Here is a 16,967-nt window from a genome sequence, read left to right as displayed (position 1 = left end):
TCCATTGTCATTTTGAAGGCATATGTGTGCTTTCATTTTAAAAAAATATCCTTTAAACAATGATAGTTTTTAACCTGGGAATTCAACGTTCTCCAGGTATTTTATTTTAGATTTAATAATATGTTAGGGGATTCTTCGATGGGTTTGTTTAGACTGAAAAGTTTGCTTCTGTCATTTGTTTGGAATAAATTTGCATCATGCTACAACCACAAGCTGCTTTTGATGGTTGGCTGTTTTGTTTCTTTTCTAAGCGCTGATATCCAGAAGTGGGTGTTTAACTGCACCACACTCTCACCACTACCTTACTTCCTAAATTGGCTTGGTGGTCTTGACTCTGAATAAAACTGCCCCTTGGCCTCTTCCCCACCATCTCTGAATTGCCTTCGTTTCCTTCATTGTGATGGAATGTCTGCATGGATGGATGGTCGAGTGCTCACATATCATGTCCCATTTGATACTCTACTGAGTTTGTGGGAGACAGCACCCCCTTTACTTAACCAGGCCTCAGTTTCTTCCCTTGTAAAGATGAAGAAAGTAACACTCGCCTTCTAGGGTTGTAAGGATTGATGATGACATATGTGAAGAAGCACCTAGTGCAGCTGCTTCTGGCATGGAGTAGGCCTTCTTTGCCTGGCAGCAATTCTCTGAGTCTCAAATGCCTTTGACTTTAGGGTGTACCATTATTTTATGTGCCACTAAGAAAAAAATATCACTCCAGTGATCATGCCATTGATTTTAAGAGAGGCTCTGGATTTTAGAGAGATGAAAATGTGATTATAAGTGATGCCCCGGGAACCACTTCCATTAACCTCGGAGGTCTTGGAACCTCCGGCTCATTCTTTCCTTTGCGATAGTGCCACTCAGTGGATCTCTTTCCTTTGCTCGCTCAGTTTGTTCCTTAGGTGGCCTCTGCCACTTCAGGGCAGGGATGGGATGGGGCTGGAAACAGAGAACATAGGGTTGGTAATTCACCATGTCTGGCACTATCTAGTTCTCCTATGAGAAGGCCTGAGAGTTTAGGCTATTAGATTCAGGCCTTTCAGGGTCTGGTCCCTCCTCCTTGCTCAGCCCCTCCTCTCACTAAATCCCTGCAAGAAAACTATACTCCAGTCACATTGTCCTCTTTGCCTTTACCCAAATGGGCCATTTATTTTCATGCCTCTGGGGGTCTTTGTTTATGCTGTTTCTTCTACATAGAGATCTATCTTTTCACACCTTTAAAAATCCTTCTGCCTGGTGTGGTGGCCCACGCCTATAATCTTAGCACTTTAGGAAGCTGAGGTGGGAGGATCACTTGAGGGCAGGAGTTGAAGACCAGCCTGGGCAACATAGCAAGATCTTGTCTCTACAGAGAATTTAGTTGGGCCTGGTGGTGTGTGCCTGTAGTCCTAGCTACTTGGGAGGCTGAAGCAGGAGGATTGCTTGAGCCTAGGAGTTTGAGGCTGCAGTGAGCTATGATTGCCCCACTGTCCTCCAGCCTGGGCAACAGAGCGTGACCCTGTCTCTAAACATAACAAAATAAAACAAAATATTTCTGGGCTTAGTCAGATGCCACCTCCTTAGAAAACCTTCCTTGATTGTCCTAGTCTTATTTAATTAGCTCTTCCTTTGCACTCTTACTATACTGATGGTTATCTCTATCTCTCCCTCTCTTCTTTTGATCTTAGTTAGATCTAACTCTGTTCTGGGCTGTCTTCTTCATTGGTTTGTAGACTGCCCCAGGAACAGAAATCAAGTCTAACTTATCTATATTCTTATAGAACTTAGCGTATTGTGTTTGATCAAGGAATGTTTGACGAATGAGCATTCCCTTTCGAGAATAAGATTGAACTACAGGAAGAAGAAGAATCTGTGAGTTCAAAGAGGTGTCAGGGCCAGGAGATGTGGAGAGATGAAATGTTCTGACCTTCATTATCAGGGAAAATGTGTCTGATGGGTCATGTCACTATGCTAAAGAGCACAGGGCTTCTCATAACCATATATTTTCTGTTTCCAATTCTCAGATAATAATGAAGGTGGTGACAATGATGATTAAAGCTAACATTTATTGAGGACTTTTTACAGGCCAAGCATAGCTAACCTTTATTGAAGACCTATAGGCCAAGCATAGTTTTAAATATTTTACATGTATGTACTCTTTAATACTCACAAACAATCCTGTGAGGTTAATACTCATATTGTCCCTTTGACAGCTGAGGAAATGGAAATAGCTATTTCTATTAGTGACGTGTTATGGAAATTAGACTTTCAGCCACCACAGGTAATAGAAGCCCTAATACAGAGCGCAGAAAATAGAGAGCATGACCTTTCTTGCCCTCTTGATAAATGATGTAATACATCCATGAGAGAATGGTGACTCTCCTCTGTTAACAAGAATTGCATTCACAAGCGCTGAGAAAATATACCTCTGAAGCACACAACCTGGGTTTTTTTTTCTTGCCTCTAACACATTCAACTTTTATTTCGGCACTTAATTGATACAAAAAGTGTGATTGATTAAGCCTTTGGTTGTTTCTGTTTGTTTGTTTGTGAGACGGAGCCTTGCTCTGTTGCCCAGGCTGGAGTGCAGTGGCACCATCTCGGCTTACTGCAACCTCTGCCTCCCGGGTCCAAGCAATTCTCCTGCCTCAGCCTCCCGACTAGCTGGGATTACAGGCATGTGCCACCACGCCCAGCTAATTTTTGTGTTTTTAGTCAAGATGGGGTTTCACCATGTTGGTCAGGCTGGTCTCGAACTCCTGATCTCAAGTGATCCACCCTCCTCGGTCTCCCAAAGTGCTGAGATTACAGGCCTGAGCCACTGTGCCCAGCCTTGGTTTTGTTTTTGAACTACAATCATTTTCCTCACAAAAATTTTGATATATTTTATTGATAGGGCATTCCTATTTCAGAGAATTAATTTATTTGGGAAGGCAAGATGATATACAATGAGCATGATGACTTTGGAGCTAGACAGACCCATTAAATAAAGAAAGGAGAATAAATAAAAGGGAATTGTAACAAAGGAATCTCAAAGGCTGAAAGGGAAGCGGTAACATCAAAGACAAGAAATCCTACTCCAGGCCTGTGGCAATTGTTAAAGAGTGGTCCTGTTTTGGTTAGCAACTTGGCTCTCTCAGTGCAAGTTATTAAAACTGCCTCATTGATATTTAAGTTGCTTCCTACCAAATTCAGATCTTGGCTCTGCCATTGTCGGCTTTGCAGCTGGATCTGAAACCCCTTCACTTAGCCCAGCCTCAGTTTCTTCATTTGTAAAGAAGAACATCGACTTTCTAGAGGTTGTAAAGGATGATGTGTGTGAAAAAGCACCTGGTGCAGCTGCTTCTAGCCTTCTTTGCACAGCAGCTATTATTCATCAAATCTCGTTGACTTTAAAATGCACCACTATTTTATGTGCCACTAACAAAGAAATATCACTGCCCATTTAACTATTAGTTATAACATTAACTAAATATCACTGCCAGTTAACTCAGCCATTGATTATAAGAGAGAATCTGGATTTTAGAAATAATAGAATATGAAAAATATATAGAATCAGTGAAATCACATAAATGTTTGTGGAATGAAAGAATAGCGGTCTGTGTGCACATGGTATAGAGTGCTGTAGCAGAAGTACATGGAAAATGAAATTAAGCGGAGGCATGACATCTGCCCTCAGAAACGTTTTCTAGTTAATGAATGTTAGGAGCCCATCTGTGGAATCAAGAACAGGAGATCCACATAGTATATACTCCTCCCAGCCAGAATCTTGGAAATCAAAAATTTTTTGTTTTTATTTTATTTTTGACATCTCAAGAGTTACCATTTGTTTCAAAGGGTATATAAATTTTTAGGGGATTTTTTTTTTTTTTTTTTTTTTTGAGACAGTCTCACTCTGTTGCCCAGGCTGGAGTAAGTGGCACAGACATGGCTCACTGAAGCCTCCATCTCCTGGGCTCTAGTGATCCTCCTGCCTCAGCCTCTAGAATAGTTGGGACCACAGGCATGCACCACCATGCCTGGCTAATTTTTTCAATTTTTTGTAGAGCTGGGGTCTCGTCATGCTGCTCAAGCTGGTCTTGAACTCTTGGCCTGAAGCAATCCTCCTGCCTCTGCCTTCTAAAGTGCTGGGATCACAGATGTGAGCCACTGCACCCAGCTGGGAAAAATTGTTTAAACTATTTGAACTGATCTCTGAAGGTGCATATGCATCACATAGTACTTGCCTCTTTATTTTTCTGGATCCCAAAGTCCAAAATCAAAGAACAGAGGGGATGTTGCCTATAAAAGGCTGACATGCAGACGGGGCTTCTAAGTAATGTGCTTCTGGGGCTGGTTTCGCTTCTCCTCACAGGTGCCCTGTCTCTCATCACCTCTACTAGTTGAAAAGAAGCCAGGACATTTGGAGTCAAGGCTGAGGCAGGTCAGACAGCTGTGGTTATACTCATGTAGACCTCATTTCACCTCCGCAACCAAGCACTGGCCACAGCCGCCTCTTAGCCTTCAGGCAATTCATTTTAAAGGCGGCTTTAGCAATAGTATGACGTTACGGTGTAGAAATCTAAAAGAGGAGGCCGGGTGCAGTGGCTCACGCCTGTAATCCCAGCACTTTGGGAGGCTGAGGCGGGCAGATCACCTGGGGTCAGGAGTTTGAAACCAGCCTGGCCAATATGGTGAAACCCTGTCTCTACTTAAAATACAAAAAATTAGCCGGACATGGTGGTAGGTGCCTGTAATCCCAGCTACTTGGGAGGTTGAGGCAGGAGAATTGCTCGAACCCAGGAGGCAGAGGTTGTAGTGAGCCAAGATTGCGCCACTGCACTCCAGCCTGGGAGACAAGAGCAAGACTTCATCTGAAAAATGAAAAAAAAGAAAAGAAATCTCAAAGAGGAAGCTGGATGAGATGAAGGGGAGGAGCTGGTCGAGAGTAACTGCAGAAGATTTGAGGAATAGAAATGATATCAGAGAGGGGAAGCCACACTAAGGCCTTGGGTAGTTGTTCACAGTGCAACATATTCTCTCAGTGAGTTAGCATCCTGGCTTTCTTGGGGCAACCCAGTAACACCACTTCAGTGATGTGGAAAAACATTGCTGTCCAAGAGGAACTGAATTCACTGGCTTTAGTGTCTGTTAGGAGGGAAAGCCTCATCGTGCTGAGAAAGCGATCCTCCCTGGGCCGGGACCATCCCTTCTTTCTCTCAAATGAACGCTTGGATTTGTTACTGCCTGATAAGTCAGAAGTGTTTGGCTTAGATGTTCCCTTAACCACAATGACTTGAGGAACTTAAGGCAAATGGAAAATGCTTCCTGGATATTGTAAAGTCCAAACCTTCTGGAAATAGTTTGAATGCATTTCCATCCCTCCACAGGCAGCTGTTTTTCTCTCACACTAGCATGTTCCACTAGCATGTGCCCGTCCCTCAGGCCTTCCAAGCTACCTATATGTCGGTAATTATGAAACAGGTTATTTCTGAAGAAGAGACACTGCATTTCTGAAGAAAAAGTCATGGAGCAGCTAGCTATTTAAGAATAACACTGGTCTTTTGGAGTTGCTGTTTCAGGAAGTACTGTAGCATCTTTTTGGTCTTCTGAAAGAAAAAGAAAAACGTTTTGACTGTCACTTTGGCTCTGTTTATTTTGCTTTTCTTATCTAACCCACATGACACTGACAAATACCACATCTGTCTTGACAAGCTAGTTTGCAAATAACTATTCATTCATAATTTTAGGCTGTTGTAAGAATCCTTATTTGTTACTTCATCTTGTGAGCAAGAATGCAAAATTTGGTTTTGAGAAAGACACTGAAATGACCGCAAGTCCACTGTTCTTTGCAAATCTCTCTATCTGAAAAAGATGACTGTGTGCTTTCTAGTGGATTTTCAGAGCACTAAAATATTTATTGTTGCCAAAACATAAATGGGAATTTTCTGAGAAATATAATTTAATTTTAAAGTTTTGGATTCATTTCAGTGTTGGTAATGTCAATGCTTCTTAGACCAAGTTTATCAGGGATTTTTCTGTTTACACCAGATGTAGCAGTAACTTTGTTGTTTCTTCTATTTCGATTTTTTAAAAATATGATCATTTATTCCCGTATCTATTGGCTTAATCTCATTTTCACTTTTGCTTTGGCATCTTATGGCAATATGACTGAAGTTGTTTCTACTTCCTTTATAGTGAACTCTTTTTTTTTTTTTTTTTTTTTTTGAGACAGAGTCTCACTCTGTCACCTAGGCTGGAGTGCAGTGGTGCGATTTCAGCTCACTGCAAGCTCTGCCTCCCGAGTTCATGCCATTCTTCTGCCTCAGCCTCCCGAGTAGCTGGGACTACAGGTGCCCGCCACCATGCCCAGCTAATTTTTTTTTAGTAGAGACGGGGTTTCACCGTGTTAGCCAGGATGGTCTCAGTCTCCTGACCTCATGATCTGCCCACCTTGGGCTCCCAAAGTGCTGGGATTACAGGCGTGAGCCACCGCACCCAGCAGTGAACTCTTGTAATAAAACTGCTGGCTTAGAAACTCCAAAAAAGTGTGAATGACTTATTCTGATTCTACTTTAGAAGGAGAAAGAAACAATCACAGATGGAGGACTTTTGTGTGCAAAGGATGGGTGGTTTGGTCAAGGAACGGTCCCCCCAGAGGTTGGTCAGGGCTTTCTGTGGGAAAAATGTTTCTACATTCAAGTTCATCCTAGGCATTTTGGGCTCTGCAGGTTAAAGAGAGGGAAACAGAGGAAGGAGTGCTCCAAACCTTCTGACTCCTACCAGGAAGTAGCCAAGCAGAAGCAAAGCTGAATAATAGCCATGACCTCAGGCTCTGAAGCAGCAGGTTCCACCTTCAGATGGATCTGTTAAACTTCACCACCCTGGGTTGCTTGTACCTGTCTTCACTGTTTTCTATCTGAGATATCTTGAGGCATTTTTAAAACATTAAGTTGTTTTGAATAGTAATTTAGTCACTCATTTGTATCTCTTCATAGTATTAAGCCTTAGGTTATTATGTGTGTTAACTAAAATCACTGATCAGATCTCTAAACTAAGTCTTGAACTGCCATGGTTCCACCTACTAAACTTACACTTTTCTTCTATGTAGAATGAGATGACCGGTGCTAGTTTGTCCTGGAGAGAGAGGTATTTCAGAAGAATTCCACTGCCAGAAAATATCACCATCAATAATGAAACTATGTGTGTAAAGTCATGTCTAATTTTATTAACTGTTTGTCACAAGTACTCAGATTATAGAAAGAGGGTCTTGATCTAAGCTGACCCCGAATTGTTATACATTTGGATCAGTTTTCCCTTTCTTGCTGAGAATTCTCTAAGAAGAGTAGAAACTCATTGTAGTTCAGTGTTGGGAGGAATGATTGTACCTACTTACAGAGTTGCTATATCACAAGGGAGATGCATTGTTTGTTTGTGTGGAGAGGCTGGAGGGATTAGGGCAGGAGCTTATTTGATAGGGAGTTTAGTTGTACATTTGTAAGACATCTGATTTTACTTAAGATATCATTGCAGTAAGAATGGCTTTATCTCTATCCTATAGACACTCACACTACACAAAACCACTACCTACTCAGAACAAATAGCCCTTATGAGGGAATAATTTTTCCTTGATTCACCTGATTGGATTGTTTTGAGGTCAAATGAGGTTTTGTAAAAGGCCTTACTAACCTGTAAGGCACAATAACCTGTACCAGGGTTCTCAAATTTTACCTTTATAAATGTAGATTCCCAAGCCTTTGTCACCCACCCCAATTCAGATTATAATTCAGTTCGTTTTAAGGTGGGCTCCAGAAACCTGCATCTTGATAAGAAGGCCAGGTGATCCTTGTGCAGATAGTTCAGAAACATACTCTGGAAACACTGTGTATTTTTGTTTTGTTGCTTTATTTCTTAGCTGTGTCATTGCAGGCAAAAATAAACCCCAACATTTTTATAGTTAATTAACTTCATATTAATTTAATTACTTTGTAAATTACCCATGCAAAGTTTTAATTCTAGGACTGTTTCTGTTTTATGACTTGTGTTACCCATAGTCCCCCATCATAATTAGTGAATGCCTGCATTCTTCTAAAAATATCATGTTTCTCACATGTACACAATGAGGGGAACAACACACACTGGGGTCTGTCAGTGGGGATGGGGTAGGGAGAGCATCAGGATTCATTGCTAATGCATGCAGGGCTTGATACCTAGGTGATGGGGTTGATAGGTGCAGCAAACCACCATGGCACACATTTACCTATGTCACAAACCTGCACATCCTGCACATGTATCCCGGAACTTAAAATAAAATAAAATAAAATTTAAAATAAAAAAAAGTTATGTTTGTAAGACTATAAATGCCTCAGATTTTGAGAATTGTTTACATTTCTTTGTTACAAAGCCTTTTCGCATATATCGAAAGCCTCACTGTTCTAAACAGAGTGTATCCATACCTCAGTGTTGCTTCAATGATGTAGATTATTGAAAACTGATTTTTTTTTTTCTTTTTTTGAGATGGAGTCTCACTGTGTCACCCAGGCTGGAGTGCAGTGGTGTGATCTCAGCTTACTGCAACCTCCACCTCCTGGGTTCAAACGATTTTTCTGCCTTCGTCTCCTGAGTAACTGGGACTGCAGTCACGTCGCAACACACCCAGTTCATTTTTGTATTTTTAGTAGAGACGGAGTTTCACCATATTGGCCAGGCTGGTCTCGAACTCCTGACCTCGTGGTCTGCCTGCCTCGGCCTCCCAAAGTGTTGGGATTATAGGCGTGAGCCACCGTGCCCGGCCTGAAAACTGATTATTTTAAAACTAAGGTTTGCTTTCTGTAGACTGAACAATCATTAGCATCCTTACATCTCTATCTCATTCATGGTCTTAACTTCTAAGGCATTGGATCAGCACCAGAGCTCCATGTCCTCCTGCCTTGCTTAAAAACAAAAAAGAAAGAAAGGAAAGAAAAGAAGGGATTTTAATACTGCTTTATAGCAGAGTGAAAGTAAACCAAAGGTGCATACTTGAGAACTGCAGGCTGGAAATTGCAAGTGACAATAATTACCTCATCTTATTCCCATACAGACTTCCTATGACCTGGGTGACCTTGGGATCTGAATTCTGTTTAATAGAATTGTCCCTCTTCTGCACCACGGCGTACACTGGCCTGAAGAAGGTGCTGTTTCCCAGGAAAAGCACTTAAATCCCCCCAAGAAATGCACAGGGCCATAGTTCGAAGAAAAAGTATTGCTAACCAAGTGACTTACTCTGCATAGTCTACCTTTCTCTGGTTGTATTCTTTGAGATTTTTATTTAAGATAACTTTCAGCATCTCTTTTTAAAGGTCAGATACGAATGAGAAAACTTTGTTTGACTTGTTAATCTTGTGACAAACAGTTTATATCCAGTGTAGTTTCCTGTCTTTGCTGACTGGTTATTTGAGGGAATTTTCTTCCTGTAAGACTGTGGAGAAGCCTCTAAAAATAAACAGCATGGTTTCTTATTGGTGGGAACATATGTGAGCAGATGTCAGCTGGAAGCAGCATATGGTGGCAACATGATAGCAGTATGTGCTTATAGAATCCCCGCTGTTGGGTCTTCGTCTTCCATGCCACACTGGCCAGTCAGAGCCCCATATCTCAGTTAAAGAGTGTTCTGCCTAGAAGGTGTAATCCACACATTTGTGAAAAATCTGCCACTGGAATCTTGATAGTGGGCTGAATATTGGACATGGTAAGTTCCAGAGTATGGAAAAAGTCTTTGTTATCCATTTAAAAATTGAGTAATAAGAGGCACACATATGGCAAAAATAAGAAATAAAAAATAAATCAAGAGAAGAGTCCACAAAGCCTTTGTCTTGTGTTGAAAGAAGTTTTCAAGTCAGGTCTGAATAGTGGCAGTGTTACTTTTAGAAGATGTGCCTATAAACATGGAAGGTGCATGGACTCTCAATGTGTGTAAGGAGCCGGGAAAGAATGATATTCATGCCAGGCCCTGATAGGCAGTCAGGGCTTCTTGTGTCACACAAGTTAGACAACTGCTCATATTCCTTGACCACCTTTTATCTGCCAGTCTGTTTTAAATATATCATCTCATTTCAATTTTATAAAAACCCTCAGAGGTCGGGTTATGTCTGCCTCATCTTACAGACTTCTCCATGGATTCACAGGAAATCAGTGACAGAACAGGGGTTTGAATTCACATCTTCTTCTGCAAAAATTCTGTATTTTTATTGACCCTACCACCAATAGAAAAGCTTTTGAACACTCAGCAATATTTCCTCTTCAATTTGAGGTTTTGAGGTATTTTGTGGGGGAGGGGGTGTGCTTTCTTTTCTAAGAATATGGTGGGCAAAATACAAATTGGGTTGCTATTACTTTAAAGAAAGTGAAGTTCAAATTTTCCAGATGTAATAACTATCGTGGAAGATGCGTTTAGTCCATTTCAGAGAGCTCTAGCTTTTTAAACTGTAGGTAAGTAGCCCCAAACCAATATTCACTTGTATTTTTGACTCATTCAAGAAGGAGTTTTCATATGCGGGTTAGAAATGATGACAGGTGGTTTTAAGAACACTGAAATCTAGGCCAGCCAAATGAAAACCAAAGTTTTATTCTTAATCGGTAGGCTGTCTTTTGTCAAAGGAGGTCAAAGCCTTTCTTATTCATCTTTAATAAAAGTCAAGGTGTTTATTTTACCGTTTCAGTATGTAAATTGTACACTGTTATTTTAACATTAGAACATGCTAAAGGGAAAACTGAATTCAGGAGCCTGACTCCTGGTTAAGGGATGCCAGAAGATCTGGGACTAGAATTTGGAATCCTCCTTAGATCCTCAGTGTCTAATCCCCTGGCCCCAGGTAGCAGGGACCTTATTTCTGGGGAAATGATAAGAACATTCAATGAGTCCCTCTTCTACTTTGAATCTTTGTATAGTTCTGTGCCAGGCATCTCTTCAGTAAAATAGCTAATGACTGTGCTTTTTAAAACTCCTAGCTGTCTGCCCAGTTGTTACAACACCCTCTGGCTCAGTGGGCAGCTTGTGCTCCAGACAGTCCCAGGTGCTCTGTGGGTACCTTGGTGAGTACACTTGTCTGCTTTATTCCTCATTTGACATAGTTATATCAAATCCATCTTTAGTGTTTGTCTCCTGTGGGGAACTTGCCAGAGGCAAGCTGAGATTCTGAAATGCAGCCTTGTAGCTGAGCGATCACAAAGGTGCCTAGAATTTTTTTTAGTAAGAGTTTACATGAGAAAAACTGATGAATAACTTTGAAGTAATACAATGACTATATTGCAGCATGTAAAAGAATGACTTGTGGGGATGAGATATGTGTTCTAGGGGTCACAGAATGATTTGACATCCCCTTTCCTGATCCCCATGGAGGCCACTCTCTGGAGGGTTGGACAGCATGGCCTGAATGTCAAGGGAATGTTCCTTTTTATATCTTATTTGTATCTATGTTCTTGTTCTTGACACACAGTAGTTGCTCAATTAATGTTTCTTGTCCTGAACCAAAGTGAAAGGAGATTTTCTCTCCTTTAAGGTTCTAGAGCAAGCTTGTCCAACCCTCAGCCTGCATGCAGCCCAGGATGGCCTTGAATGCGGCCCAATACAAATTTGTAAACTTTCTTAAAAAATTATGAGATTTTTTTTTTGCAATTTTTTTAAAGCTTATCAACTATCGTTAGTGTTAGTCTATTTTATGTGTGGCCCAAGACAATTCTTGTTTTTCCAGTGAGGCCCAGGGAAGCTGAAAGATTGGACGCCCCTGCTCTAGAGGAGACCTGTCGGGGAATTATGCTGCTGATTATTTGTGACCTTTGTATTGACATGTCTGGTTTGCATAAGGAAATGGATCGTCGTGGGTCAGGCCCTCAGCTAACTGGACCTGTGAGCCTGCCACTTGCTCAAACCACTTAGCCCTGACCCTTGGAGCAGGTGCAAGCTCCTCAGAGCCAGCACCAGGTATTAGGCTGAGGGGTACAAAAGCCAGAAGTCCTCACCCCTTTCTTATTGGGAACACTGATTAATTCAGCCATTTATTGAATGCTTACTATATGCTGGACGATGAGTCCACAACAAAGAATAGAGCTTGGGTGATCCCGATGCTCAAGGAATTCAGTGGCTGAAGTTATCCCTGAACCATGCTCAGGAAAAAAGGAAACAGACTTGCAATCCTGGCATTGGTTCACTGCATATTTTTGAGGCCCTGAGAAGGTTTGGATTATGTTGATTCTAAGTGTGGGTGGAGGTCCCGGCTAAAGACAAAAGAAATGTTTTTATTATCCTAGGAAAAGCCTAGGTCACTGGATACCCTATTCTGCAATGTATCATGCCTACACATTGTTGCTTAGAAATCAGTATAGTTTATTTACAGTGGCCTAAGCTGGGGTTTCCTCAAAAAGAACTCATTCTGTTGAGAATATACATTGATTTTAGTACAGAAAGCCTCAAAGTGGCTAGAAGCTGCAATGTGAATAAAAAGAGTGAAAAGTTTAATCATGCCTTTAAAGCTCCCGTTTGTGAGTCATTACGTTTTGTTTTTATACTCTAAATTCTAATTTTATTTCACTAGCTAAACCAAGGAGTTAAACATCTGATTTTTTCCGCCTAGCTAACTGGCTATTTGGAAAGGAAAACGGGAGGGAATGAGAGAAAGAAAACATTTGTTGAATACCCCCTATGTCCCTGGTACTTAAGACACATCATCCTAATTTTCCCCACATTGGTTGGTCAGGGAGGGCCAGAATGACGATCCCCATTTTTTAGGAAATTGTGGTTTGGAGAGGTAAACACCTTGTCCTTGGTCACAGAGCTGGCTAGTGACAGAGCCAAAATCTGAATTCAGGTCTGGCCCAGATGCCACCATACCACAGAGACCCCAAACTTTTCCCCCCTTTTTTGGCTTTTCCTTTGGAATACTGTCCTGTTAATTTTGTAACTTTCTTGCCTACTACTTGGGATTAATTTCCTTTTCATCTTTTCCTCCCATAGTAAACAAAGTGAGAGGCCTACCCTGGTTCTTTGGGCGGTTTTTCTTCTCAGACACTCCTCACTTGGGGTTATTTTCGGTCACTTAATTGCTGCGAGCTTCTCTCTTCCTTTGGTGAAAAAACATTGGAAACCCACCCTGCTCCTCAGCGAGTCAGGGAAAATCAGGAGTGTCTGAGGGTGTGGAAGGGGACATGGGGCACAAGCTCCACATAGATTCCCATACAGTGGGAGGCTCCTCCACCTTGCCTAGCTCGCAGGCTCTGGAAAAACCCTGCAGACCCCTTTCAGACCTTCCCTGCAAGGCTGCTGAGCAGTGGGGCTCTGCATTTTTTTTTGTCTCTGTTCTTAGAAATAGTAATTGAGTAAAAATGTAAGTGAGCGTATGCCAGGGGGCAGGCATCCAGGGTCAGGGTGAATTTCTCCATGCTGAGTGTGATTCTGAACACTCGTTAAGTGAAGTTGCCCTGTGCCAAGCAGCTCCAGGGCCATCCCTGTCACCTTGCGTGAACCGCCTCTCCATTCCAAGGAGATGTTGGGAGAGGCTGAAGGGAGCGTGAGGCCTGTGGCGCCTCTTGCTTTTCTCACTCTCTAACCTGGGTGTTGTTGATAACGACGTGTTCTGACACTGACAGTTGGACTGGCAGCTCTGATGCTGCATCAGCTTTAAATTAAATACCCTAGAGGAGAAAATAGTCCGTGCTCCTCACAGCCATGTGACTGCGAAATCATTTTTCTCTTTTCAAGCTTATTATCCCTAATAATATTGGTTAAGATGTGGTTAGCTTGCCTAAAGATTTTCCTATTAAGACATAAGAATCCAGTGTGTAAGCCGTAGAGATAAGTCTCTCTATGAAGGAATGGATTAATAGTCATGAAGGCAAATATAATTTTTTAAAAAGAGTATTTACTGAATAAGAGGCTTTTAAGTAACTTGGTTAAGATTTAAAGGTGGTATTTCTCTCTCTCTCTTTTTTTAGAGACAGAGACAAGGTCTCTCTGTTGTCCAGGCTGGAGTGTGGTAGCATGATCATAGCTCACTATAACCTCTAACTCCTGGGCTCAAGCAATCCTCCCACCCCAGCCTCCTGAGTAGCTAGGACTACAAGTGTGCACCACCACACTGGCTAATTAAAAAAAAAATTTTTTTTTAGAGATGGGGTCTTGCTGTATTGCCCAGGCTGGGCTCAAACTTCTGACCTCACACAATCCTCCTGCCTCAGCCTTCTGAAGTGCAGGGATTATAAGACATGAGCCACTGCGCCTGACCCGAGGTGGTGTTTCTCAAAGTGTGATATGCATTTCTGTCTCCTGGGACATCCATCAGATTTCTTGGCCCCATTTCAGAGCTGCCAAGTCAGAATCACTGGGGTGGGTGGAGCTGAGGACTCTACACATTTTAAACAGGCACTGCAGGTGCTTCTGACCTCACTAAAGTTTGCAGCTGCTCAAGTCAAAGGATGCTCTGATTATGCACATCTGTTTACTCAGTCATACCACATGGATGGATTCAGATCCAGTGGAGTCTCTGTTTGATCAGCTGGTCCTTCAAGTGTGACCCTGAACCTACAGCCCCTGTGGAGTTTTTGCCACGTGCTTTCCATTTTCCCAAATGCAGGCAAATATTGAGGTAGTTATTAATAATATTACTTGTTATTAAGAGTACCACACATACCCTCTGCTCACTGTTCATCACAGAGGAGAACAATAAGTGTGCAAGGAAGTAAATTAATCACATGGGTGGGTGTTAGATGCCTAGTTTGGAAGTTATATATTTCTGCACTCAAATGCCTTCAACTGGGCAACTGTGGAGTGGGGAAGGGACTTTCAAAGCTAGTGTTTAATGCATAAGTGACACATATCATGTATAAGGTAATGTGTAATTCCCTGAGGTAGCGTTTGGCCAAAGCTCTGCTGACCTCTTGGTGGCCTGAATCCTGTTCTGAGACATTCCATGGGGTAAGGACCTAGCAAACAATGGAATGTAAACTTTACTATCTCAGCCAAACTCAGCTTTGGGTAACTGCAGGTTTCTCTTTCCAAATAGTGTTTTGTTCAACCAGAGGCATTAGAGCAGGCAAGAATCTGACCAACCTATTAAGAAGCAAAGTTAATGATAAATCACTTGGTATTTTCTTTGTGCAACCCTGTGCCCCCTGGTATTCTGATGTTTTTGAAACACCTAATACTTTGAAGACAACTGTACAGTATGTATATTCTATAACTACTGTAGATTTTTTGGCTATTGAACTATTTACAGAAATACCCAGTTCTTGTATGTGGTCTACATCACTAAATAGCCCTCATGGCTATTGAAGTGTGAGAAGAATGACTTGATAGTATTCATTTTACTTCCGCATAAGTCTTCAGTTAAAAGAGCTGTACATTAACTACAAATATAGATATAATTTTAAGACAAATGTCAAATGCATGTAGAGACCTTTGGAAGAGAAAGGTGAAGAGAGGACATTCATTTTTTTTTCTTCTTCTTCTTTTTGAGACGGAGTCTCGCTCCTCACTCTGTCACCAGGCTAGAAGGCAGTGGTCCATCTCAGCTTACTGCAACCTCCGCCTCCCGGGTTCAAGCAATTCTCCTGCCTCAGCCTGCCGAGTAGCTGGGACTACAGGCACACGCCACCATGCCCAGCTAATTTTTGTGTTTTTAGTAGCGACGGGGTTTCACCATCTTGGCCAGGATGGTCTTGATCTCTTGACCTCGTGATCCGCCTGCCTCAGCCTCCCAAAGTGCTGGAGTCATAGGCATGAGCCACCGCGCCTGGCTGAAGAGAGGACATTCTTATGATATATTAGTTCATTCAGCTGTTTTTTTTTATTTTATTTTATTTTATTTTATTTTATTTTATTTTATTTTATTTTATTTTGAGACGGAGTTTCACTCTTGTTGCCCAGGCTGGAGTACAGTGGCGTGATCTCAGCTCACTGCAACCTCCACCACCTGGGTTCAAGCAATTCTTCTGCCTCAACCTCCGGAGTAGCTGGGATTACAGGCACACACCACCATACCTGGCTAATTTTTAGTACAGACGGGGTTTCACCATGTTGGCCCCACTGGTCTCGAACTCCTGAACTCAGGTGATCCACCCGCCTTGGCATCCCAAAATACTGGGATTACAGGCACAAGCCACCGTGCCTGGCCTATTCAGCTGTATTTATTGAGTATTTACTTGTATCAGGCAGCAGTCTAGCTGCTAGTGAATTGAATAGCAAAAATCCTTGCCCTTGGAGAGCTCACATTCTGGTGGCATAAGATAGATAATTAATAATAAAGATGAAATAAGAATTTAGAATTGGATAAATGTTTTGCAGGGGAAGTAGAGATTGGTCACGGGGATGAGGAAGTGAGGTGTAATTTTATATAAGCTGGGCATGGATGAGTTTGTTAAGAAGGCAGTGCATGTAAGCAGACACTTGAAGGAAGTTAGACAGTAATCTGGGACTACCTGGGGAAGGGCATTCTAGTCTGTTCCATTCTGTCAGAGGGAATAGCTGGTTCTGTTGTGACATGTTCAAGGATTGTCAAAAGTATCCTAGGGATGAGATTAGAGAGATAATGAGGGATAAGTGATGCGGGGCCTTGTAGGCCATCATCAAGTCTGTGGCTTTTCCTCTGACTAAAACGGAGAGAAGAGTAGATAGACTGGATTAAGAAAATGTGGCACATATACACCATGGAATACTATGCAGCCATAAAAAATGATGAGTTCATGTCGTTTGTAGGGACATGGATGAAATTGGAAATCATCATTCTCAGTAAACTATCGCAAGAACAAAAAACCAAACACCGCATATTCTCACTCATAGGTGGGAATTGAACAATGAGAACACGTGGACACAGGAAGGGGAAACATCACACTCTGGGGACTGTTGTGGGGTGGGGGGAGGGGGGAGGGATAGCATTGGGAGATATACCTAATGCTAGATGACGAGTTAGTGGGTGCAGTGCACTAGCATGGCACATGTATACATATGTAACTAACCTGCACATTGCGCACATGTACCC

General features: G+C 42.0%; 1 protein-coding gene across 5 annotated transcripts in view; it reads left to right on the top strand.

Annotated features, from left to right (window-relative positions):
• The window catches only part of TGFB2 (transforming growth factor beta 2), a 112,371-nt gene that overhangs the window by 19,878 nt on the left and 75,526 nt on the right, over positions 1-16,967 (top strand). For 3 of the 5 annotated variants that reach the window (XR_010127704.1, XM_063672080.1, XM_063672085.1), the window contains one exon: positions 10,948-11,031. The exons of the other annotated variants lie outside the window; for them this stretch is intronic. Coding sequence is in view for 2 of the 3 variants with exons in the window: in XM_063672080.1 (XP_063528150.1) it covers positions 10,948-11,031 (84 nt within the window). In the remaining variant the exon portion in view is untranslated. The remainder of the gene's footprint in view (positions 1-10,947; positions 11,032-16,967) is intronic. 5 annotated transcript variants of the gene reach the window in all.

The sequence above is a fragment of the Pongo pygmaeus genome, chromosome 1 (genome assembly GCF_028885625.2).
Source record: "Pongo pygmaeus isolate AG05252 chromosome 1, NHGRI_mPonPyg2-v2.0_pri, whole genome shotgun sequence".
NCBI lineage: Eukaryota > Metazoa > Chordata > Mammalia > Primates > Hominidae > Pongo > Pongo pygmaeus.
This window is presented reverse-complemented; position numbering and strand designations above follow the sequence as displayed.